This window comes from Calypte anna, chromosome 2, assembly GCF_003957555.1.
Source record: "Calypte anna isolate BGI_N300 chromosome 2, bCalAnn1_v1.p, whole genome shotgun sequence".
Classification (NCBI taxonomy): Eukaryota; Metazoa; Chordata; class Aves; order Apodiformes; family Trochilidae; genus Calypte; species Calypte anna.
The window spans coordinates 49192931-49217489 of NC_044245.1; the positions used below are offsets into that span (position 1 = coordinate 49192931).

Below are 24559 nucleotides of genomic sequence, written 5' to 3' on the forward strand. Positions count from 1 at the left end.
TGCAGAAAGTCAAATTTCTGTTAGTCTCTGACCAGAGAAGTCAGCATAGATGCCCTCAGTAGAACGCCTGTGGTATGAAATAAAACAGTTTAGAGTCCTAGCAGAAAAGGTTTTTCTTTTTCAGATATTTGTTCTTCAGAGTTGTAAAATGTTTCTGAATTACAAAATCCTGATCTTCTCTAGTTTATATATTATATTCAATGATGTATATTTGTGGCTTACCCAGTTTCTCTTTTAGTCTAGAGAAAGTTTACACTTTACTTTTAACGGTTTGGGTTTATCCATGTGACAGTTGCCTTACTCTGGTCTCCACTCCTTTCTTCTGGTGGGGAATCACAGAATGTTATAAAGGGGGTATTCCTCATTATCTTGAGGATACTCCTTTCTTGGAGCAAGAAACTTGAATTTTCTGTGGGTTCCATTAGAAGAAATCTGACACCACGTCAGTTGATGCAGGTTGATGTGTAGGTAAGGGAGAGTCATCCTACCTAGCCATAGGCATTTAACAAGCTAAGGTACATAGTTGAGTAAATTCTAGTAGTTCCTTCAGTCAGAAGGTAATACAGATATTAGAAGAGTAAGATAAAAATGGAAGAGGTGGAGAGGGAGACACAAAACCTTGGTCATCTAAGTCTCATTGCCTCCAAAGAATAAAAAAAATCACTCTTATATTGTTTTCTTGTCTGGTCATTCATTTAATTATTGTCACAAGAGTTCTGGTTATATCCCACCCCACCGCGAGCAGTGCATGAGAGCACATGTGTTGCCTTTATGGAACAATAGTAGTTAAGGAACAGTTCATAGGGAACAGTTATTAGTATCTTTGCAGAAATAAGAATATTGCTACTGCTGGAGTAGATGCTGATACTGTTGGTCTGTATATTCTTTACACATTTTATTTTTATGTAAAATAGCCTGTCACTGGTAACATTTCAGTCCTCACAAATCTCTGTCAAGAAAATTAAGTTATGGAGGAAGTGAATTTTGCTTTTAATTTTAATAACTTCTTATAGTATCGGATGACAACTAGATCCTAACAAATCTCTTGCATCAACATCCAGAGCAGGAAGTCTTGCTTCCTTTCAGCAAGCAGTGTACTGTACCTAAGGGCAAATAAACTGTTTCGAACTCTTAATTAGTATCAGCACTGATGAGAAATGAAATAATTTGGCATCAGAAGCCATCAATTCCCAAGGCTATGTAAGTGGATCATTTCAGGTTTTATAATGAACATTGTAAAAGTTTTTCTATTTTCATGTAGAAATTCAATAGACACTAATTGACTTGGTGAGCTTTCACTCATGCTCTTAGAAGATGTTAGAAAACCTTTTAAAATGTATGATGCCATTCTTAATAGTTCTTTTGAGCTGGAAACCTTGATTTTGTATCCTGTATTTACAGATTACTCTTCAGAAGGGTAGATTTTATCTGAAGAATAAGAATGACAGGTTTCTAAATTGACTTTTAAGGCAGTGGTTTCCATTTCATCAAATCTCATAGTTTACACTTTAGTCACAATTTGCAAATGGGAACAGAACTATCAGTTTACTGATATTTATTTTCATTGAGGACGTAGTAGGTGCATTTATATTTCATTCAATGTCAGACATAGCTTTAGTGCTACAGTATTTTAATATGAGGGCATTTTTCTGATTTCCAATTTTCTCCTTTGATTTCATAGCAGGTATCCTACATATCTGAAGCTTCCTTGGATTGTAAGTTTGCACATTGCTAACATGTTCACTCCTGACATTAATTTCAAACTGAAAAAAATTTACTTGCTGTAAATCAAATGTAAACCTCATGATGTATCGTGTACTTTCTGTCAGGATGTATCTGGAATATAGTAGCTTGTGTCTTTCCTTAAGAGCAAAGGGTACTGTATCAGTTCTTCCTCTGGTAGAAGTGGGTGTTTCCACACTATTCACTGAATCATAGAATCATAGAATTGGCTGGGTTGGAAGGGACCTCAGAGATCATCGAGTCCAACCCTTGAACCACCGTTGCGGTTGCTAGACCATGGCACTGAGTGCCACATCCAGTCTCTTTTTAAATATCTCCAGGGACGGAGAATCCACTACTTCCCTGGGCAGCCCATTCCAATGCCTGATCACCCTCTCCATAAAGAAATTCTTTCTAATGTCCAACCTAAACTTCCCCTGGCACAACTAAAGACCATGCCCTCTTGTCTTGTTGAAAGTCATCTGGCAAAAGAGACCAACCCCCACCTGGCTACACCCTCCTTTCAAGGAGTTGTAGAGAGTGATGAGGTCTCCCCTGAGCCTCCTCTTCTCCAGGCTGAACAGCCCCAGCTCCCTCAGCCTCTCCTCATAGGGTCTGTGCTCGAGTCCCTTCACCAGCCTGGTTGCCCTCCTTTGGACCTGCTCCAGCACCTCAATCTCCTTCCTGAACTGAGTGGCCCAGAACTGGACACAGGACTTGATGTGTGGCCTCACGAGGGCTGAGTACAGGGGCAGAATCACTTCCTTGGACCTGCTGGCCACGCTATTCCTGATCCAGGCCAGGATGCCATTGGCCTTCTTGGCCACCTGAGCACACTGCTGGCTCATGTTCAGCTTCCTGTCAATCCAGACTCCCAGGTCCCTTTCTGCCTGGCTGCTCTCAGCCACTCTGTGCCCAGCCTGGAGCTCCCCATGGGGTTGTTGTGGCCAAAGTGCAGGACCCGGCACTTGGCCTTGTTGAAGCTCATCCCATTGGAATCAGCCCAACTCTCCAGTCTGTCCAGGTCCCTCTGCAGAGCCCTCCTGCCTTCCAGCTGATCCACACTCCCCCCCATCTTAGTGTCGTCTGCAAACTTTCTGATGGTGGACTCAATCCCTTCATCTAAACCATCATAAAGATATTGAACAGAACTGGGCCCAACACTGATCCCTGGGGGACACCACTAGTGACCGGCCGCCAACTGGATCAGCCCCGTTCAGCACCACTCTCTGGGCCCGGCCCTCCAGCCAGTTCCTAACCCAGCACAGGGTGCTCCTGTCCAAGCTGTGGGCTGACAGCTTTTTCAGGAGAATGCTGTGGGAGACGGTGTCAAAGACCTTGCTGAAGTCCAGGTAGACCACATCCACAGCCTTCCCCTCATCCACCAGGTGTTTCACCTGATCATAAAAGGAGATCAGGTTGGTCAGACAGGACCTGCCCTTCCTAAACCCGTGCTGGCTGGGTCTGATCCCTTGCCCGTCCTGCAGGTGCTGTGTGATTGCACTGAGGATGATCTGTTCCATGACCCTGCCAGGCACTGAGGTCAGGCTGACGGGCCTGTAGTTTTCCGGGTCCTCTTTCCGGCCCTTTTTGTGGATTGGCGTGACATTCGCCAACTTCCAGTCATCTGGGATGTCCCCAGTGAGCCAGGACTGTTGGTAGATGATAGAGAGAGGCTTGGCGAGCTCTTCTGCCGGCTCCCTCATCACCCTTGGGTGAATCCCATCTGGTCCCATAGACTTGTGGGGATCCAAGCATCTCAGTAGGTCACTGACTGTGTCCTTCAGGATTACAGGGGGACTGTTTAGATTCTTGTCACCTTCTATGAGCTCCAGAAGCCAGCTGTCCTCAGGATAACCTGTCTTTCTGTTGAAAACTGAGGTAAAGGTGTTAAATACCTCAGCCTTTTCTTCATCTTTGACAACTATATTCCCACCCGTGTACAGTAAAGAATGGATGTTTTCCTTGCCCCTTCTTTTACTGTTGATGTATCTGTAGGACTTTTTGTTATCCTTCACAGAGGTCGCAAGATTCAGTTCACATTGTGCCTTGAAGCTTTGCCCTCGCTAGATAGTGTGGTACATTTCTGTACATCATGATATCATTCACTGCTTTGCTTATGATTCTGAAACTGCTGGGGAAACTGCAATTCTCTTACTCGGGAATGCAATTTATTTTTTAACTGTTCTACTCATTTCTTTTGCAAGGAGGGAATTTTTCCTCAAAATGGATACATGAGTTACGGGGCCTGGAGTAGAATATTTCTTTTTCAAAAGAAAATGAATCTCACATGCAAGTAAAAAGTGTATGTGCTCCACTGGGACTTGGTATGCTCTTTTCTAAACATGTACTTTCAGAACACAATAGATAAGTAAATTAATTTGTTCGCTTCCTAGTGGTCATTCTGGGAGGGCTTTAAAGAACAAGGTGCAGCTCAGATGTGTGCTATATTGTTGGCAATGCACTTACTGAAATGTAATGTTTTTGCTGTGGAGTAATGACACATTGTCCAAATGTCTTCATCACACATGTTTTGAAATAAATTTGCATTAACCTATTCCACTGCAAACTATTGCAGCTGTCTTCAGGTGATACTACTACTAGATTATCCTTCTTCCTGTTTTAAACATAGGCATTGAAACATGTCTGAAGAGAAAGCTGTAAGTCATTGTGTTCTCTAATGAACTGCTCAGAAAGCAATATTGCAAAATACAGAGAATCTATTATCCAGTGCATCCTAAAATCATCCAATGCAGTGGAGCATCGCCAGTGCAATGTGTCACTGGAAAGTGAAAATGTCCTTGTGTTTCCTTAAGTCTAAGTTTTAAAAGTAGTGTATTTAATAGTCTTTCAAAAAATATCACCATGTCATTCTCTGTGGCAAATCTTCATAATGGTTGTTGACTTAGTAATGTTATTTCATTTATGCTTAATTCCTTTTATTACAAAACTAGCTTCCACTGATTTGATCTTTAACACAAGTCACATTATTTCCATCTTTTACATGGAACCAGTTTTTAATACTTTGTGGTCTTAATACATTTAAACTTTTCAAAGCACGGTAAGTGGTAGAGAGAAGTCATTAAGGCATAGTTAGCCTTCTAATCAATAGTAAAAGTTTTCTTTAATAAACATTTCTGTGAAGCATGATTAAGATATATGTTCTTGTCAGCTAATTTATCACTTCTTTTCCTTAATTATGCACCAGTGAATTTGTTTTGTTACCTTAACACCACATTAAGGTTCTTCCATGTTCATCTAGGTGGCTGTGCTACAATCCCAGAGTCTGATTTAGAGGAAGGGATGGTTATACCAGGATCCACGGGAACGTTTCCCAGTCATGGGCAGATCACAAAGCAGAAATCCAAGTCTGGTAAGAAAAGAAAAATTCCATTGTTTTACTTGGAAGTGTACAGCTTGTCTTTTCAGAATGCTTGTGGACATATGAAACAAATGAAATATATTTCAGGCTTTCTTAGTATAATTTTCAATTTTTCACATGATAACAGTACAGTTTGCAGGAGTCTGAGTTTATTTTGCCTCTTGTTTCAAGAATGGTTAATCAGTCTTGGAATTAGGTAACTTCAAAGTTGAAAGACTTTGTGCTACTTAATACTTGAATTAGATTCTTGCAGTTTTTATTCATCGCCTCTTCCACAGAGGCAAAATAGAACTGAGGACTCTTTTTTTTTTATTTAATTATTTTATTTTGACACTACAGTGGTTAGACTTCATTCCAGCTGATTAAAATATGGTCATTATGGTCATTACTTATCTTCTGTGGAGAGATATCCTAGAATTTCAGAAAAATATTATTGGATGAAATCAAATGACATTATACTGGCTATAAAATACACTGCATACAGTGATGACATTTTCTGGAAAGACCTCATGCTGCCGGGAACTGTGATATAGTGTTAACATATTTTAAAAGCAGCACTGTAAAGTAGTGTATTGCAGTTTAAAGTGCCTGGTAAACTTTCAGGCTTTGACTACAGCTAGTTCCCACTTTGCTTATGAAGTTGTACCTTCACTCCACCTTCCATCCTCATTGTCTGTTTTTGTCCTGTAGTATTTATTGTTAAATGTGTTTTAATGTTCGTAAATCAGATGTGTTCATTATAGATGGGTGTTAAAGAAGATTAGCTTTGCAATCAACAGTAAGAAATAGACATAAATTTCTTGCACATCTGCAAAAACCAGTTAATTGGGTGCTTGTAATGCATTGAGATGCTTGTTTGCCCTGCGAACTGTTGCACAGAAAGGCAGTTAGTTGGAATATATCTAATTAGTTAAAATAGCAGAAATTAATAAATTCTGTTAAATTGGAAGGAAGGGTATCTATTGCAGCATATAACAATGTAACAAGTATAAGAATGCCACACTGTAACTTAAAATTCCAAAATTGGTATCTGCTCACAAAATTGATTTAAAATCCACTGAAGACCTAGAACTCTTCAGTTTTCTAGAGTGCTAATTACTTGCAGTCCTCATGGACTTCAGTTTGTAAGAAGAAGGTAAGCTGTCAAAACTGACATACATGTAGTTTAAAATTTGTCATCTGGATATATTAAGTACCTCCATGGAAAAGTGTGTCGTCTCTCTGAAGCAGAACACTTCTGCTAAAATTCCAGTTTCAGGCAGCTAAACCAATAAATCAAAAACATATGTCAGGCAATCCCTATTCTTCGTGTGACCCTCCACTCTGATCAAGCACATATTTGTTCTTCGATAGTGTTCTGCTATGTTTAAATAACCTTGTTGCTGAAGGGAGTAGCAGGAGAGGAGAAGTGTAGAAGTGGATGCATTTATGAGGTCAAGAAACAGTGGTATGGGGGCCTGCATATCCTACTGTAAGCCTTAGCTCATGATAAAAATTGAGATTTACATAGCATAGCTGGCTGTTGTTGCTTTGTAGCTATAAAAGACAGAATGAAAACTTTAAAAGGAAGGATTGAAAAAGTCTTTCAAATGCCATGTGTTATACCAGTAAATGTAATTGATTCACAATAAGAATTGACTGACAGCTGCCAGTTACTGCTCCAAGATAGATAATACTTAGAATATCTGCCACTGAGCTCTCTGGAAATTCTAATTGGTACAAGTGTAAGAGCCAGGGGAGCTACTTACACTGTAAGGTAACACTCAGCATGAAATCACAGCATTGCCATGTTTTTCTCTACGTGATATTTTTGGCTAGAGCTCTTGCTCAGGCATCAGAGACTGCAGCAGGACTGCAGTGATTACAATCTACCCTCAAAGAATATTTGCTGTGTCTCATGTGTCTTTTATATTAATTTGCATTTGACTATGTCCAGTAAAAAAGAGAAAAAGCAAGAGAAGAGAGTGAAAAATCTTTAGCTTGATATATCTTCCTTCGTTTCCTGAGAGAGTTCAAGATAGATTTTGATTGTAAGTTGAGAGATCTTGTTTTCTTCTTGTAGGTGGCTTGTGTTATTCATATCTCTAGGTATAAAGGTAATCTAATGACAACGCAAAGTTACTCTGCCTTTAGAGTGGCTTCAGTATTTAACTAACATTTTTCATTGGGTTTATCATCTTGAATGAGATGGCATGCCTAAGATTATTAATGTTTTTTACCGAAAAAATCCCACAGTTTAATGATGGAGGTTTAAATAGATTGAGGCTACAACACTATACAGCTCAAAACTTAAGAAGAAAAACAGGGTCTCTTAAACTCTAGGTTAGTATGAACATGGGTACAATGGCTGATAGGTCGGAAACCTGAAGAGAAGCATATCTGGTACCAGATTGCATTCATATGGGAAAATGGAAATCACAATAATAAAATGAGCTGATCAAATCAGAATATTCCAACTTGCAGGTTATGGGGGACTTCCACTGAATGGGATGGACTATCATCCACTGAAATAGTGAGATTTGTAGTTATGTACTTGCTCCATCTGGTGCCAGACCAAATCTTAGCAACAGGATTTTGTAAAAGTTGAATTCCATGAATAGTTTGACACAAAGTAGTGAAAAAAAAGAAAAAAAAAAAAAAAAAGGAGTAAAATGCCTTAGTGAGAATATATGTATTTGAATACTGGAACAAAAGGTAAGCTCTGATTTCTCCCACTGATACAGTGTGCTGATTAGAAAAAACTCAAGCAGTTCTCTAAACTAGAATCATAGAGGTAGAAAACTAAAGCAGACAAAGGTAAGTGCTTAAACAGAGTGTATGTTCTGAATCATAAAGGTCTCAGCAGGAAGCAGTGGGAGTTCCTCACTGCGAAAGGAAGAAACCAGTCCTCTGAGGTGTGCTGTACTTGGGCACTCTTGCTTATTAAGATGGTTGTGCATATAAATCTGCATTGTGTTTGGAAAGTGATGTTAGCATGATAAATCTAGCCCTGCTACCTTTGATCTTGGTGTTTTGGTTAGAGTGAGCACAGAGCAGCACAGATTTCAACATGGGCTCCACATGCCTGGTGGAGAATTTGGTCATATTTTGAATTTTTGAAGTCTCTTCTGTTACATTATTACTTTTTTCCATGAGCCCACAGCTACAATGCAGATACACTGACCTCTGCTGCAGTCATGAGTAGAAATTCAGTGCAGATGGACTTTTGTGTAGGTCCTGTGGACTTCCTTTCTCTTTGTGTTCCCATTCTCTTCCATTCATTATGTTGTAGAAGATAATGGTTAACAGAGATTTGTAGAACTCCACTTCTAGAGTTCTTGCATATACTTAAATATTGCTGATCAAATGACTTGAAAATGTGTTTGGTAACAAGTAAGGATAAGGAAGACTGTTCACATGCTGATTTTTTAGGGACATCTCTAAGGGATATGGTGAACCACCTTAAAACAGCTTTTCTCTGAACAATTAAATTGTGCTTGTGATGAGCTTTAGGATGTGCTAATGGCATATTTGTCACAATATAGTCCTTAAAGAAAGTATTCTATTTTCCTGATATGCTACTAATATGAAAGAGAATTTCCTAAGGTGTATTTTTCTAACCAGTATTCCTACTGAGCATTTTAGATAGAAAGGATTTGGTTGCTCTTTTTTTTAAGAGTTTTATGCTGGTAGATAATCAGTCCACAAAGTTGATGGAAAACCAGGTGAAGAGTTAGCATGAATCACAGAGTAATTAGGCTAAAATATCTATCTTTGTTTTGGGGGACTTATTTTCATTTGAAAATGGTGCCAATTACTTTGTAGCTTCCTTAGTCACTTAGGATTTTGCAACACTGGGAGTCAGATTGGTCGGGTGTCATGTCCTGTAGTTCTTGACATTTTCACAACCTGTAGGACTTGATTTTCTGAGCACTTTTTCACCAAAGAGCCTGTAAATATATCCCATAAATGATCTATTTAAATGAAACTAAGTCTTAAATAATTGAGGGAAGTGTTTGTCTGGCTTTGACATGATAGTTCAGACTAATCATTGCCTCTTCCAGAGACAGCAACTGAGATCACAGGCCAGTATGTACGTTTATCATTGAAATAAAAATATTTCTGAGAAGCTATTCATGAGACCAAATGATTCCAGAGGTTTGCATTTGCACTCACTACTGTGCTGCCACTGTTTCTAGTTAAATTCTTTGTATTTTGCTGTCATGCAAATATTTAGATGACTTAAAGATTAAATTTCAAAGTTCTCATCTCGTGTGATTAAATTTCGTAAAGTAAATAAACTTTCATAGTTTAATACTCATAGCATCTGAGACAAAAAACTATCTCAGTATTTATATTTATGTATTGGAAGAGATTTTTAACTGTTTTTAATTTGAAGCATCTGGCTTATTACTTTTGACTAGGTGCACAGGCAACTCTACATAGATGACTGTGAGGCTGAGCTATAAACTCCAGTAAAACAAGACATTCTGAGCCAAATTTTCAGAACACCCTCCTAGTCGCACTCAGACATTGCACAGCTGCAAATCTTTTCCTACAAATTTTATTCTATGTATTTAAGGCTTTCATTTGTCACTTGATCTACAGCATTGCATGAGCATTCTTGTAGATGTTGTGAGTACCATTTAAGAGGATATTTCAACTTTATATTTCTAATCAAAGATTGCTGTCCCCATTATGCCTAGACAGCTTGAGAAAAGATGATACGAGCCAACAAAAATGCTTCATTACACAACCTTGTGTAAACAACTGTTGTTAGTAAACAAGACTACAACTGTTTTTCTTTAAAGAGTCTAGTCACACATTTAAAGTTACTTAAATGCTGATTTTGTTCTTATGAATTTACAGGAATACACAACTGTGTGAAATGGCTGTTGAAAAGCAATGCAATACAAGAGGAAGTTTTGTGATAGTGTTTAATTTGGTTTTAGAAAGGAGTATTCTTAAACACTTGACTTTATGCAAACAGATGGTAAAGAGGTTTAGGATATAAATTTTTGCTGGCTAGGTACTGAGTCTTTTTAATTTTGTACTGTACTGCACTTAATATTTATCTTTTACCTACAGAACTAAGCAGTGATATATCCTTGAATTTCTTTTGAAGGTTGTTTAAACAATGTTGTAAAAACTCTAAAACAGGTCTATGAAAGATTTCTATTTGCTCTAGATCAGACGTATATTATTTATGTATTGGACTAATAACTGCACTAATTTTTCAACATAGACAAGTAACATACAAGTGGCCTTACTCCTGTTATTGTAATTATCACTGTTTACTACACTGGTAATCAGTTGGTTGCCAATATTCTTGCCAATTGCAGTGAAAGTATTCCAAGTGTACAAAGCCAAGAAATTAATTTTTTCATATTAGATGGTATAAAAGGAATCCATTGTAATACTAACTTTATTGTACATGTGATTAAATAAAAGGGAAATGTATAAATTGAGCTAAAGATAATTTTGGAAAAATGTTCGTGCTGTCTGGAATAGGATTTCATGCCCATAATCAGCTTTCAAAACAATCAGTTGAATGCAACTGTATTGCTGGCAACATACTTTTCAGCTGTCCGTGGCCACAGTTTTGAACCTGAACTTCTATCTCAAGTTTGATCACTACAGTTATGGCAAAGACTTTTTTTTGAAAATCATTGCAGGACCAGTTAATGGGAGTAAATATACCTCTGACAGTCTTGCTTCAGTCACAAGCATTTTGACAAATGAGTTCCAACACAAGGTTCTGTGCTCGGGCTAACCAGTCTTGAATTAGAAACAAATCTGGCAAAAATGTTGAAAAGTATGAGGGCCTCAGGTAACTCCTGAGCTTAAAGCTCCTTTAAGCCCTAATCTTATTAGTAGCTCACTTATGTATTTCCTACTGATGTATTGTAGTACTATGAGAGCAGTTCCTTGTTCATTCTGTACAGACATTGTTGCGTCTTAGGAAAGATACCAGCAGCCCAAAGCTGCACCCACCTAATACTTGAAAATTGCTAAGCTAATTGTTTCCACAAGAAAAGGTGCAAAGAAAATCACCGGGCTACAAAAAGCCTATTTTTCTGGAGAAAGCTGAAGAGATTTATGGAGGTTTTCTTTTCCACAGTCTGTTTTTCTAAAGAGCAGTACAGCTTAAGAGATTAATGTGAGAATTCCTTCATTAAGTCAATACCAAATGAAATGCAGTTTTTCTTTTAGCAGGAGCTTGTATATACATCTCCTGTGAAATGTAATATAACACATAAGAACATAGCAAATTCTATTTTTTTTCTAATATTTGCAGCTTTGGCTATATTATAATGTCTATTACCCAGTGCAGTAGGTAATAAGTTCATTCTCTGTGTGTTTGCCCCATACCAGTGGTTATGATATTGTTTTACAAAATCTTTTCTTTCAAAGGTTAAAAAAGTATCTGATTAATTCCAGTTGGTTTTGTGACTGTCAGTGAAAGAAAGAACTGAGGGGCACTGTGCACTGCTTCATGAGTTCTCAGAAATTGCTGTGAGATGCCAGAAAAGGGTATGAAATGAACAAGTTATCGTATAGAGAGAGCCTGAACCCTTTCCTTCAAGTTCAGTTGCTTTAATGGACAAAACTGTTTAAAGTGCTTTTATGATTTGAGATTTCTAAGGCACTTAAAACTGTTAGCAAAAGGTGGCTATTGTTGTAGTTAAGGGACCAGCACAGAGTTACCCAAAGCACAACAACATACTCATGGCTGTATCCAAAGCTTATTGGAATCTATGGAAAACCATTACTTATATCAAGTTCTGAATATGAGAACTGTTGATGGATAAAAGAAGGAGGAACACAGAAAAAATAGGTTGAGAAACAAACATGCTAAATATGGAACAAAATGAAAATCAGAGTTGAACACATTATGAATTCTGAATAGCTCTTGTATGCAAGAAAAGGGAACTATAGCACAGTAAAAGAAATTGAGAAGTTTAAAAGCTTTTCATGTGACTGAATGCGTGGGGGTTTTTTTGTTTTTTTGTTTTGTTTTTTCATATTTTCTTGGCAGTTCTCTTGAATAGTTATGGGCTTAAGAGAAGTAAGTGATTGCTATTAGGATTCTCTCACTCGCTTGTCCTCTGCCACTGAAGATGGGCAGGACAGAAGCTACTCTGACTTCTGTTCTTTGGTGCTGCTTACTTTTCCTATGTGAAGGAGAGGATGAATGCTCTGTTTTCCTTGCTAGTGTTCGTAATGTTTCTTGTGTGTTTTTGTTTCCTCACCCCAGTTATTTTCTCCATCATATCAGGTGTTGCCATTTAGAGTGCAACTGCAAATAAGCCAAATAAGCCAAATATTTTTTTTCTGGAAGATCTGAACTGCTGGTTATTGTTTTCTCTAACTCTGTGACAAAATATTTTCACTAAATACTCCATAAAACTTATTTCTCAAGACATCTGTTTTGCTACCTAATGCTTTAACTGTCTCTCCAGTTCTTATACTCAAACCTTTGTACCTAATATTGTTTAACTGGAAAACCATAATTTTGTTCAGAACATGGAGAGCTTTGAATTTCATATGTTGTTTAGATTAGTGTAATATTCCTGGCATCACTTCTTTTGACAGATCTTTTTTGGCTAGTGAGATAGTACACAGTTATCTGTGCTACTTCGTTGACATTTTAGAAGTGTGTCTATAGAATTTACTTTCTAGTGATGATACTGATCTTCATTTGTGTTGGCTGTTAATGGCTCCTATGTGTTCTTGGTAGTCTTTGAGAAATACGAAAGGTGCTGTGGTGGTTAAAAAAAAAAAGAAAGAGAAAGTCTTAAAAATATTATTTATATATCTACTTAGTATTACCAGCCAAAGAGGATCTAGTATTGAATCATGAACAGTTGTTCATGGCTCTGGACAACAAGGTTGGCAGGTAGAGGAGAGTACAAACACTTTTGGCTTCTACCATCCCTAAAAGATGTAATTAAAAGTAAGATGTTGAATAGCACAAAACAAAGCCAAGCCCTCCACTTTGAAATCTCTTGTACTGCTGAAATACGGTACTGAGGTTTTAGGAAATTTCCTAGTGCAGAATTTTGGGGCTGGAGTTGTGTAGCTTATGTTATATATAAAGTCATACTACATGTAATAAAGGTTAATTTCTGTCCTAAAACTGTTTTGCTAACTTTCTCAAATCTGAAAGCTAATACTAAAGTAATTTTGATATATCAGATGAGTATTACCTAAATCCAGGATGAGGCTGTAAAATGTTTTTCCAGGTCTCTTTTCCAGGTTACACAAAATGCCAAGACTCACTTTATAGCTTGTCAACATTGGCCACCAAAGGGAGATTAGCTCTAGGTCTTTAAGAACTGTTTGCTGGAAAAAAATGACATTGTGGAGGTGTTAGAGGTTATTTTCCAAAATATCTTCGTTTAGAAGTAATTTTAGTGTCTTGCACCCCTTTCTCCCCTCCCAGTTCCAGAAGGCAGCCATCCATGTTATGAGCTAATGGCTTAAACTTGCTTTAGAAAAAAGGCTGGTTTTGAGATACAAGATTGCATGAAAGCACCTGAAACAGCTCATATCAGCTCTCTCCCTGAGGGCTGACTCTGCAGCCTCTTGAAAAATAAGGGTTTTGAATGGAAACACTGACTCTCATTTAAAGAACTGCTGATGTGCCTGAAATGAGGGAGCACATTCCCACATGCTCTTTGTTGGAGAGTGTTAGTGGAATTACAAATGGGTTTTCCATGTCATTTTGTGAAAATTATCAGTGCCATTAAGCCACTTCGGAGCATTGCTGTAGCTTGGAATTGTTAAGGAATGGACATTGTTTGTTATATGGATGATGTGTAATGCCAGGGCAAATCATAGTAGTTAAATAATATTGTGAATAGCTCTGAAACATTTCCAAAGTTGGTGTCAGCAAGTTTTTATCTTAATTATGAGAATGAAATATTCAAAATATTACTGCACCATCAGGGTTCTACAATTCAGAGAGAGACACGGTGTAATTTCCATGTTTGTACAGGCAGGTAATACTGTGATGTTACTAACATGCCTCAGAGGCTTGGACCCCAAATCCTAATAATCTGCTGTGTCTTAAAGTTGTTCTTACTTTGCAGTGCTGGAGGGGTAGGCATTTTCATCATTCTGGTTGTAGTTCTTTGAACTTGTCACTTAAAATGGACAATAAAATTCTTATTTTACATTTGTATGCAGTGGTGGTAAAGAGCTCTGCAGCTTTTTTAATGCCTGGTAACTCAGTTACCCACTATGAATGTATGCCTAATTCACAGAAGACCAATATTCTTCTTTTAATAGTAATTTATTATTGGGCCTCACCTTTCTATGCTGTCAAAAATACCATAGCTGATGACCTGTCACAGACTCCGTGGTTCTTGACTTGATTCTTATTGCCTGTGGCTATGAGATGAAGCATATGTGCCCATGTTTTCCCTAATGCTTGAATGTGTTGTATTTCTAATTTCAGTGGAGAAGTAAAGTTTCACAGCTAATGACTCTGAAAGTTTACCTATAGTTAATGCAAGTTGTCTGACATTTTTTGATCAAGGAGCACATCAATTACAATAACAAATCAAAAAGTTAGGCATCAAGAACTGATTCAAGCTTACCATGTTGGGTGAGGGTGGTTGGATGATTTTGTTAAATAGTTGTTTGGTACCTTGGGCTAGACAATATTACCCTTTAGGAAGGCTTCCACCAAAGGACAAGCAACAGTAGAGAAGTGGCCCTCATTATTAAAATCAACAATTCCAACACTGCACTACTTACCCTGAAGTACTCCAAATTTTGTCAGATATTTATCAGCTGTCTGTGTTAAGCACATTCTTATTCTGAGTTTTTCTGTATTGTCATACTCCACAGGGTATCCTTGCATCTACTTTTTCACATGTTACAGTGGTTTCTCTGTTACTAATTAAATATTAAGCCAAATATTAAGCAAAAGCAGGATATGAGGCTGAGGTACAAGTGAATGAAAAACGGTTTATGTGATGAATTTTTTAATAGCTACTGGAACATATGACCAGAAGAACTCATGCTGCCCTAAGTGGTGCTCATGTGTCATTCTACCCTGTTGTCATATAGTAAATTTATAACTGTGTGTTAGTAAGCAATATGCCAATGTATAGAGCTAATTAAGGACAGGTCTTTGGTAATATATGGTAGATACAAAAATAGCTGGTATTTCCCAATGCAGACTTTACTTTTCTCCTGAAATAGAACCAAACTTTGAAACCAAAAAGATGTTCTAAAATGTTTAGCAGCACAGGATGTGGTACCTGGAGTGGGGTTACAGCTAGGTCTTGTTTCCTTTCCTGCCACCTCCAAAACAAATCTACAGTGCCACATACTGAGGACATGTTTGCTTTTGTCAGTGGCATATTATTTACAGTCCCTTTTGCCTCACAGAGTAAGATGAACCATGACAGAAAACCTGTACTCCCTTAGTTTGCTGAATTTCCTAAATAAAAAAATATGTGACACCACTTGGGCCAGATTGCTTTTCAGCTAAATTTGTAGCTGCTGTCTAGTAGGACAGTGAATAAAATGCTAATCAAGTCAGAACTCATATTGAATTTGTCTTTAAAATTTCACTACAGAGGTTGCCTTGGCTTACATGTAAATAATGCTCTGAATGTGTGATTTAAAAAAAAATAAAATAAAAACCACCAAAACCCCAAACACAACACATTTTGGACCATAGAGATCATATCTGTCTTCAAGTCTAGTACCCTTGGTATCATGGATATAGTCGTGGTCTGTGTAAAACTGCAGCATCCCAGCAAACATCACCCTGGAGAATACTACTTAAAATATTAGATGCTAAGCTTCTTTTTCTGCAAAGTAGCCTTAGCAAAATGTTGTAACTTTCATTTTGATGTGATCTCTGACCCCATTTAAGAAAAGTTTAAATGAGAAAGGAGTAATAAATGCTAAAATTATAAGAAGTTAAACAGACCTAGAGCTCTCCTGTGATTCTGTTTACCAAGACAGGTTTGTTCTTTTGTGGCTTTATTCTGGCGTGCTTTTAATATTTGAACACTTTTTTGTTCTTGTTGTTTGGCTTTTTTTTCCTATGTCACTTTGAGCTTGACAACTGCTCTTCATTGCAGATGGGAAAGAGGATAAAGAAGCAAGGTAAAAAGAGAAGATAGGTGAATATAGCACAGGAGAAAATGAGAAAAATGGAAAGTACACCAAAGGTTCCACATGAAATGGTTCTAAGTTCTGTCCCCTGTAATCATAATAGAGCAAACTTAATTTAAAGCATTGTGCTTTCATCCAGCATATAGAGGTAGCAGCATTAAGCAAACAATCACTGCATCTGTTGCTCAGTGTATGTTGCAAAATGTGCCTGAAAAGCCAACTTTCCCATATCTAGGCTGTTAGCAGTACCTAGCTTAAGACTAGATTGGTTGTAACCAAACGAGCTATGGCCTAAAACAGGGCCATGGCTTTATCTTCCCTTCCTCCCAGCCACAAAGTGCTTCTCTATTTGCTGGTGCCAGCACTAGTGTTTATAATACCAGGTGGTAAGGGAGATGAACTGATTGAAACCTTGCCCCAAATGTGCTTAAAGCTGCTTTTTACCTTCATGGTTATCCAGTAGGGTTAGATCAAGTGGAAATATTTCTATTTTATGGGGTCAGTCTGTTGTTGTAACTGGGTCTACAGGTGCAAAGCTGGCAGGCCTACTGTGGAAAAGGTTCTGTTGGTATGGACATCATGAAGCATGGGGGAGAACAGCACTATCCATTTCAGCATGAGGCCATAGATGCACCAAGTTAAGTGTAACATCAAATTGCACCCTAGCTCTTGACTTGATCAGCTTCCTAAATCAACCAGCACATAATTCCAGGATGAGGAGTGCTGGTTCCAGGAAGGAGAAGGGAATGGAGAAGCCACAACTGCCTGAGGTTACATTAATTTACACTGCCATGTTGCAGCCACAGCAGCCAAAGGACATGCAGACCCTTAATAGCAGCACTGAGAAAAGAACACAGAATGCTGTTAGTTTTTTTTCAGTTGTGTGCTATGCCTTAATAAGGGGAATGGTAAAGTTACTCTGAGGTCCATTACCAAGTGAAGCAGTTTTGAAAATAGTAATTTGTTGTTATGCCATGGAAGGTGGTTTGTGTATCATGAGGAGCCTCTTCATTCTTGTGTTCGCAGTCCATTGTGCCAGAACTCATTTCTGCTTTTTCCTGGCAATTTTCTTTCAGCTCTAAAATTGTGGGTACAGGGCCTCATCCAAGAAAGTTCTTAAGCACATACACTGCTCAGTATATGTAGTCTCATTGGAGTTAGAAAGGAGTATAGTAGACAAAATGAAAACGCCTTCTGTATCAGCTGTATTTGGTTTTGGAGTGTAAATTGGTTGTAAGTCTGAAGGAAATGTCATATTAGGACAGCTGCTTCTCCTGTTCTGCTTAGCTTTTTGTTGGTTTCGTCAAATGGAGAATAGGTCAAGACTCCATCATGAACATGAAGCTAAGCCAACACATAAAAAACCTTGAGCAGCAGTTTTAGCATTTTGGAATATTTATAGCTAACAGCTAAACTTTAGGATAATAAACTGTTCATGGACTGTGTTAGTTCATTTTCTCTAAAATAAAAATTTTATGGCTGAATTCCAGACATTTGAGCATGGTCAAGAAATCAGTCTGAAATGGTCTAAAATTAAATTACCTTTCTTTCTTTTATTTTTCTCTTTCTTAAAAGGATTTTTCAGAGGAGCTGTCTCAAACACAGTGTAATACAATAAATGTTACTAAATTTTAAAAAAGGTCGACACAAGAACCTCTGTTAAATTTCATTTGTTTTCTGGAATACTGTTCTGACAATTATGCACTGACTTAATCCTGTATTTACTGTTTCTTTTCTGAATCCTCAGTATTTGGGTGATAGTCATTTTTGATAGTCAATTTTGGGTTATAGTCATGTAATACATCATGTCCTATGTTGTGTACTTTGATGCAAAGACAAACTAGAAAACAGACTATTTAGCCAAAACTGATTTCTTTTTCCAGTGCACCATCTCCTGTGGTTCAGATCTGGTTTTTTCTTTTGATCAGCTTTATTATATTGATCCCCCTCCTGCTTGCACTTTCTCCTTTCATTCTTCAGTCTTGGTGTCCTTTTTCTTCCTGGAGAATAATGAATTCTTTTTAGTGCTCAGCTTGTAATACGTGGTAGAGATGCAGAAGGCGTTCATGATTATTGGTAGTTAGGCAGCCAAAGGTGATCAGGACTGCTGAATTTCCTGTCTAGATATCATGTCTGCTCTGCATATTCAGTTCTGTGATTCTGTAGTCTGAATTTCATTAAGAATTAGGTAACCGTTTCTCAGAGTGTAGGATGTTCCTGAGTTTTAAAGAACACTCATAGGTGTCATTTAAGTTATTGTATTACACGTAGAGAAATGTAGTAGAAATGAATGCTGGATTTCATTAATTAGGTCAGTGATTAGAGCACTGATTTTTACCTTACCCATATTTACTACCCATTTTTTTCTTCTTTCAAGTTCAGGATCATTTCTACAACAGTTTTTTAATCAAAATTGCCACTCCCTCATGAACTGAGCATTTCCACTTGGTTCATAATGCCCTTAACAACAGCCTTCTGCCAGGTTACATCCCTGAACTTGCTCTCCTCAAGAGCAAATGAGAACTCACGTGGATAAAAGCAGGAGTTCACACATGGGCAGCCACAAGTAAGGCAACTGAGACATCAGCTAAAGCAGGTTTGTGTGTGAAGCTGATCTTGTTTATTTGTTGCTGAAATCAGATTCTAGATTATTTACAGAAACACAGAGCAGAAGCGATAGTAATATCTAATACAATTTTTAATATATAACCAAAAAGCAGCCAGCTGAAATGCTAAGCATTTGTGCAGCTCAGCCTAAAGAACTTGAAAGTGTTTTCCACCTTATTTCTTCAAGTCAGTGGGAATATATTGGTGCGAAAGAATACGATGTTTAAAGTTCATCTAGGAATTAGAAAGTCCATGTAGGATAAATTACATACTATAAGCCATTCACTAATTCTTATAAAGGCTTTCACCTAAGTCACTATTTCAAACACAAATATTTTTTTTTCCCTAGCAGTGATTTGGTCTCTGAATTATCTGTGGTTTCACTACTTCTCAAAGCAGTCATCTTCCATGGTTTACTTGCTGAGTGCTCTGTAGTTCTGGGAGAGATAACCTGTGAAGTTTTGGTGGTTTGTTTTTGTGGGGTTTTGTTTGTTTGTTTGTTTGTTTTTGTTTTGTTTTGGTTTGGTTTTTTAATGGTTTTTTTCTAAAAAAGTTAGCTGTTTGCTAGTATTTGTATTTTTTGCTGTACCAGCTTTGAGAAATACTTGTTTTTTCTGTCAAAAAAGGGGGCAGGGAAGGGCCTGGGAGGGGGGGCACGTCTCCTGCCATAACTTCCTTAGATCCTAAATAGTCAAATATTCTGCTAACTCTCTGAAAGCAGGTGTTTCAAGTCAGCTAGCTCACCATTATCTGCTACCACAGAAAAACATAGGTTGGGTTTTGATTTCTTAAGACAGGTTTTTAAAGCCATTTTAGATCTTTGGATATAATTTTGCTAGATATGTATTTGCAGAGCCATGGTGATGTGCTTTATTCTGAAACACCACAAAGAAAATAGCTGTTTTTAAATCTGCAATTTACATTAAGTAATACATGTTGCCTGATTTTGTCATAAGTAACAGTTTCAGAGGAAACTGTTCTTGGCAGGCTCTAGTTGAAGTGGTATTAACAGGCTCATGATGAGAGAGATCCCAAAAGACCTGCTGCTTTGCATAGATGTATAAAGTAACCCACAAAACTTTCCACAGGAATTTCTGGATAAGGCAAGGTACATTCCCTTGTTTTGTGCATTTTCTTTCTACCCAGAAAAATACCAGCCCATCACTCATATCTGCTCATATCCATTTGTCCTGTGATATGACATCTCTTTACATCTTTACACCTACATGCTGCTCCAGTAGAAACTGGAGTCAGTATATTTGAGGTATTCTGACAAGGGACAATTTGTCTTATACTAAGCTGAATTTCTGAAGTGTATTAAAATTTTACTTTGTTTTCCAACACAGATTTATGAGCCATGAAAAAGAGAGTCTTGGTAATTGATTTACTTTTGATGATAGAAACATTGGCATGGAAAGGCAGTTGTGGCATAGGCTCAAATAGTTTTTCTTGCCCAACTTCTGCAGGACATATTAATTTCATTTAAGGGTTAGATCTATTAAAATGAGATCAGAAACGATCTGTCATGTAGTGATTAGAGAAGCCTTAATATTGAACAACCTGCTGATTAGCACTGCTTTAAAATTATTAGATCATTAATATATACAGTTAAAATATATTGAAAAATTATGAGATCCAAATTTTCCAAAGCCTACAAAAACTCTGATTCCATTTTTTTTTGCATGGTTTAATCTTGTCCTGTGAAACAGGAAGCTAAGAAAAAGTTTTGGTCTATCTTGGGTCAGTGGGTGATTACATAACATTGTAAGGAAATATTTCTCAAAAACTAGAGAGAAATTAAATTGAAAATCTGATTTTAAAGTAACAAAATGAGGAAAATTATCTGTAAGTGCTTGCTCCTCCATCCCCTTGTCCAGCAAAATGTGTTAAGACAGAGATACACTAGAAACTTGGTTTTCTTCTTTTTATTTCTTCCATGCTGGTTCAAATAATTGCATTGCTTTCTAAGTGATATGTTAAAAAGTAGGTTAATAGTGAAGGAAAAAGTAGTAACTGAGTCTCTGCAGGGATGTTTGACAGGAGTAGAAATTTAAGACCACCAACGCTGGCAACACAATGCCAAACATAAGTAGTGCAGTTTTGTTTGAGTATAACTGTTTAGATTGATCCAAGAGAAAAAGGTGTGAGTAGGAAAGTATAAGCTTTGCTGCCTTTGGAGGATCTGCAGAGCTCTGTATTATGTTTAAGTTCTGCATTTGGAAACTGAAAGTATTTTCAGCCAAGTGCATAACTAAGCACACAGTATAGTAAAGAAAATGATGCTAATCATATGTGTAAGGCATATGGTTACTCCTCATGCATATGCAACTAGAAATACACGTCCCCTCACCTCTATCTCTATAATTCTACAGAGCTCATAGCAGTAGAACAAGGCAAAACTGCTAGTGTCTTACATCTCATTCATTAAACTTTTAAACAAAAATCTCTTATTAAATTATGAACATTTTAAATCTCTTCTGGAATTAACTTCTAAATTATTTTAGATGTAATTTATTATTTAAAGGTTTCTGCTTATGTAGCTTTGAATTCAGCATCTGGATCTATATAAGATTTACGCAGAACTAAAGAAATTTAATTGGAATGTTTATCCAGATACTCAGGTTATTATCTTAATTTATTAGAACTGCAAAGAAGCATACTTTTGCCTTTTCCAAAGGTCAACCCTACCAAATCTCTACCACTTTAAAAGCAGAAAAAAGGAAGACAATTTCCTATTGTCTCAGTGAATCCAAAGGTCAGTTTTGTTCCACTGAATCTCTATTCTCTGTAGAGAAAGTAGATGGCATAATGTTTTCTTAAACTTTTTTGAAGGTTGCTGTTGGTTACTGTTGGTTAACACTTTATACTGATGTCTATCCAGTATTATTGAATAGATACCCAGTTATTAAATGTCAGTAGTACCACTGATAGGCTTTCTTTTGAACTAAACACACTTTGCACCAAGGCCTAAGAAGCTGGTTTTTGACTATTTACTTCAGGCCCCTAACAAAGTATTTAAGTGCCTGGAAATATCAGTGTATATTTCAAGCTTGGTTATTCATTCCAACTACGTTAGCAGCCTGGGTTTTGGATAGTTAGTGAAGAAAACAGATTGCTCTGAAGAGGTAACAGAAGAACTAGTGAAGATCACTGTATCTTTCCACGAGTTCTTCTGAGGCTTACCCTGATGCCTTCCTATGGCAATTCAGTGCTCATACAGGGAGCCTCCTGGCACTGGGGAAAGCTCTAGGTTCAGGCATTCATGACTGAATGTGGTTTTGCTTTGTGTCTTCTAATGCCATGTCTGCACATTGAGCCAGTGTCACCTCAAGAGGTTCTCTGATCCACCTCTGTATACAGCTGTAAAAATGTTTGAGCTAGTTCCAGTAAATTTCATTGGAAAGTGCAGTTGCTTATTTCACAATCAATAAGGCTTATTCTCTTTTACCAGGTTTGTGGAAATATGTAGCATCAGCAGGTTCTCTCTGTTTGCTTAGGGCTGTAAAGGCTAAGCACTATTAAGTTCAGAAGCCAAAGAGCAGGGATAAGTAACATGCTCAGTGCTGTTTGTACAGTTTACTCTGCAGTACTTAAATGGAAGTGCATATGACTGTAGGCATAATTTGTGGTCTAAATAGTGATTGTAATGGCTATGATAAACAGTTCAGGGCAAAAAAACCCCTAACGTTTGTGGAAGGAAACAGTTTATGTGGAGACCTTGACACTATCTATATTTCAGCATATTTCACTTCCAACTCTCTCTAATCTGGTCCAATGGACTGCATTAGTGGTTGAAGTACATTTTCTAGTGCTGCTTCATCTAAAAGGAGTCTCATCTGCACTCTTTGAGTCTGTTCCATGATATATGAACCAAAGTACAGAAAGTGGGGATGACTTAAAAAAATAGAATCGTAATGTAGATGCACTCAGTGTATGTCACTGATGGTAGCAATAGAATTGGGTGGCAATGTGTGTTTGCAGCCCAGAAAGGCAACTGTGTCCTGGGATGCACCAAAAGAAGTTTGGCCAGCAGGCCAAGGGAGGTGATTCTCCCCCTCTACTTCACTCCTGTGAGATCCCACCTGTACTGCATCCAGTTCTGGAGCCCCCAGCACAAGGACATGAAGCTGTTAGAGTAAATTCAGAGGTGGGCCATGAAGATGATCAGAGGGCTGGAGCCCCTCTCCTATGAAGATAGTTGAGGTTGTTCAGCCTGGAGCAGAGAAGGCTCTGGAGAGACCTTATAGTACCTTAAGATGGCTACAAGAAAGCGGGAGAGGGACTTTTTGCAAAGGCATGTAGTGACTGAAGAGGATAGATTGAAATTAGACATTAGGAAGAAATTTCTTAGTGTGAGGGTGGTGAGACACTGTAGCAGATTGCTCAGAGAAGTTGTGGATGCCCCATGCCTGGAAGTATTCAGGGCCAGGTTGGATGGGACTTCGAACAGCCTGGTCTAGTGGGAGGTGTCCCATGGCAGGGGGGTTGAAGTAAGATAATCTTTAAGGTTCCTTCCCACCCTAGCCTTGAATGATTCTATGAATTAATGAAACATGCTGTTCAATTTCATTTCAGTAATTGGTTTCAGATTCTGTCTATGATATTTTAATTTTAAATTAAGTATATTCTCATGGTAATTGAAGATGCAGTTGTTTTAATCTAGAATACTTTTTTCTCCAATTATGATTTTAACTGAATATTTCCTGTTACAGAACATTGATGTATGGATTCTATTTAAGTGTTCTCCCATGTTCTAGCAAAAGTTGAAAAGTATACTTTAATCTCAAATCGAACTGTTCTTACCTACACACCTAACCTTACCTATCCTCCCCTTTTTGGAACAGGAAATGTTGCTGCATTGTGATACTCTGCTTAAAGAATATTTTCTTAGTGCATCTATTAGTGCCTTATATTGCCTTGTTATAGGAGGAATTTGTGTAGAATATTAGAGCAATATGCATTTTTAAAAAATTAAATATCCTTTCTGCTATGGGCTATCTTATTCTGTGAAGAACTGGCCAAGTGTATCTTTAACAGTGGAATGAAATGTAAACTTGATTTTTAAGTTACTGTGAGATATCTGCAGTATGATCCATCATCACCTTTTGAAAAATGTTTTCAGATGAGGGGAAGGCTGTGGATGTGGTCTACCTGGACTTCAGCAAAGCCTTTGACACCGTCCCCCATAGCATTCTCTTGAAAAAGCTGTCAGCCCAGGGCTCAGGGTTAGGAACTTCTGGAGGCCCCCAGAGAGTGGTGCTGAACGGTGCTGATCCAATTGGCAGCCGCTCACCTGTGGTGTCCCCCAGGGATCAGTGTTGGGCCCAGTTCTGTTTAATATCTTTACTGATGGTTTAGATGAGGGGATTGAGTCCACAACTAGCAAATTCACAGACGACACTAAGCTGGGGGGGAGTGTGGATCATCTGGAAGGCAGGAGGGCTCTGCAAAGGGACCTGGACAGACTGGAGAGTTGGGCTGATTCCAGCGGGATGAGGTTCAACAAGGCCAAGTGCCGGGTCCTGCACTTTGGCCACAACAACCCCATGGGGAGCTCCAGCATGGGGACAGAGTGGCTGAGAGCAGCCAGGCAGAAAGGGACCTGGGAGTCTGGATTGACAGGAAGCTGAATATGAGCCAGCAGTGTGCCCAGGTGGCCAAGAAGGCCAATGGCATCCTGGCCTGTATCAGGAACAGCGTGGCCAGCAGGTTCAAGGAAGGGATTCT

The 24559-nt window shown here is 38.1% G+C and overlaps 1 protein-coding gene across 1 annotated transcript in view; it reads left to right on the forward strand.

Annotated features, from left to right (window-relative positions):
- Positions 1-10014, forward strand: part of BBS9 (Bardet-Biedl syndrome 9) — a 171845-nt gene extending 161831 nt beyond the window's left edge. The window contains exons 22-23 of the mRNA XM_030444644.1: positions 4985-5095; positions 9953-10014. Of these exons, the coding sequence (XP_030300504.1) occupies positions 4985-5095; positions 9953-10014 (173 nt within the window). The remainder of the gene's footprint in view (positions 1-4984; positions 5096-9952) is intronic.
- The last annotated feature ends 14545 nt before the right edge of the window (positions 10015-24559 follow it).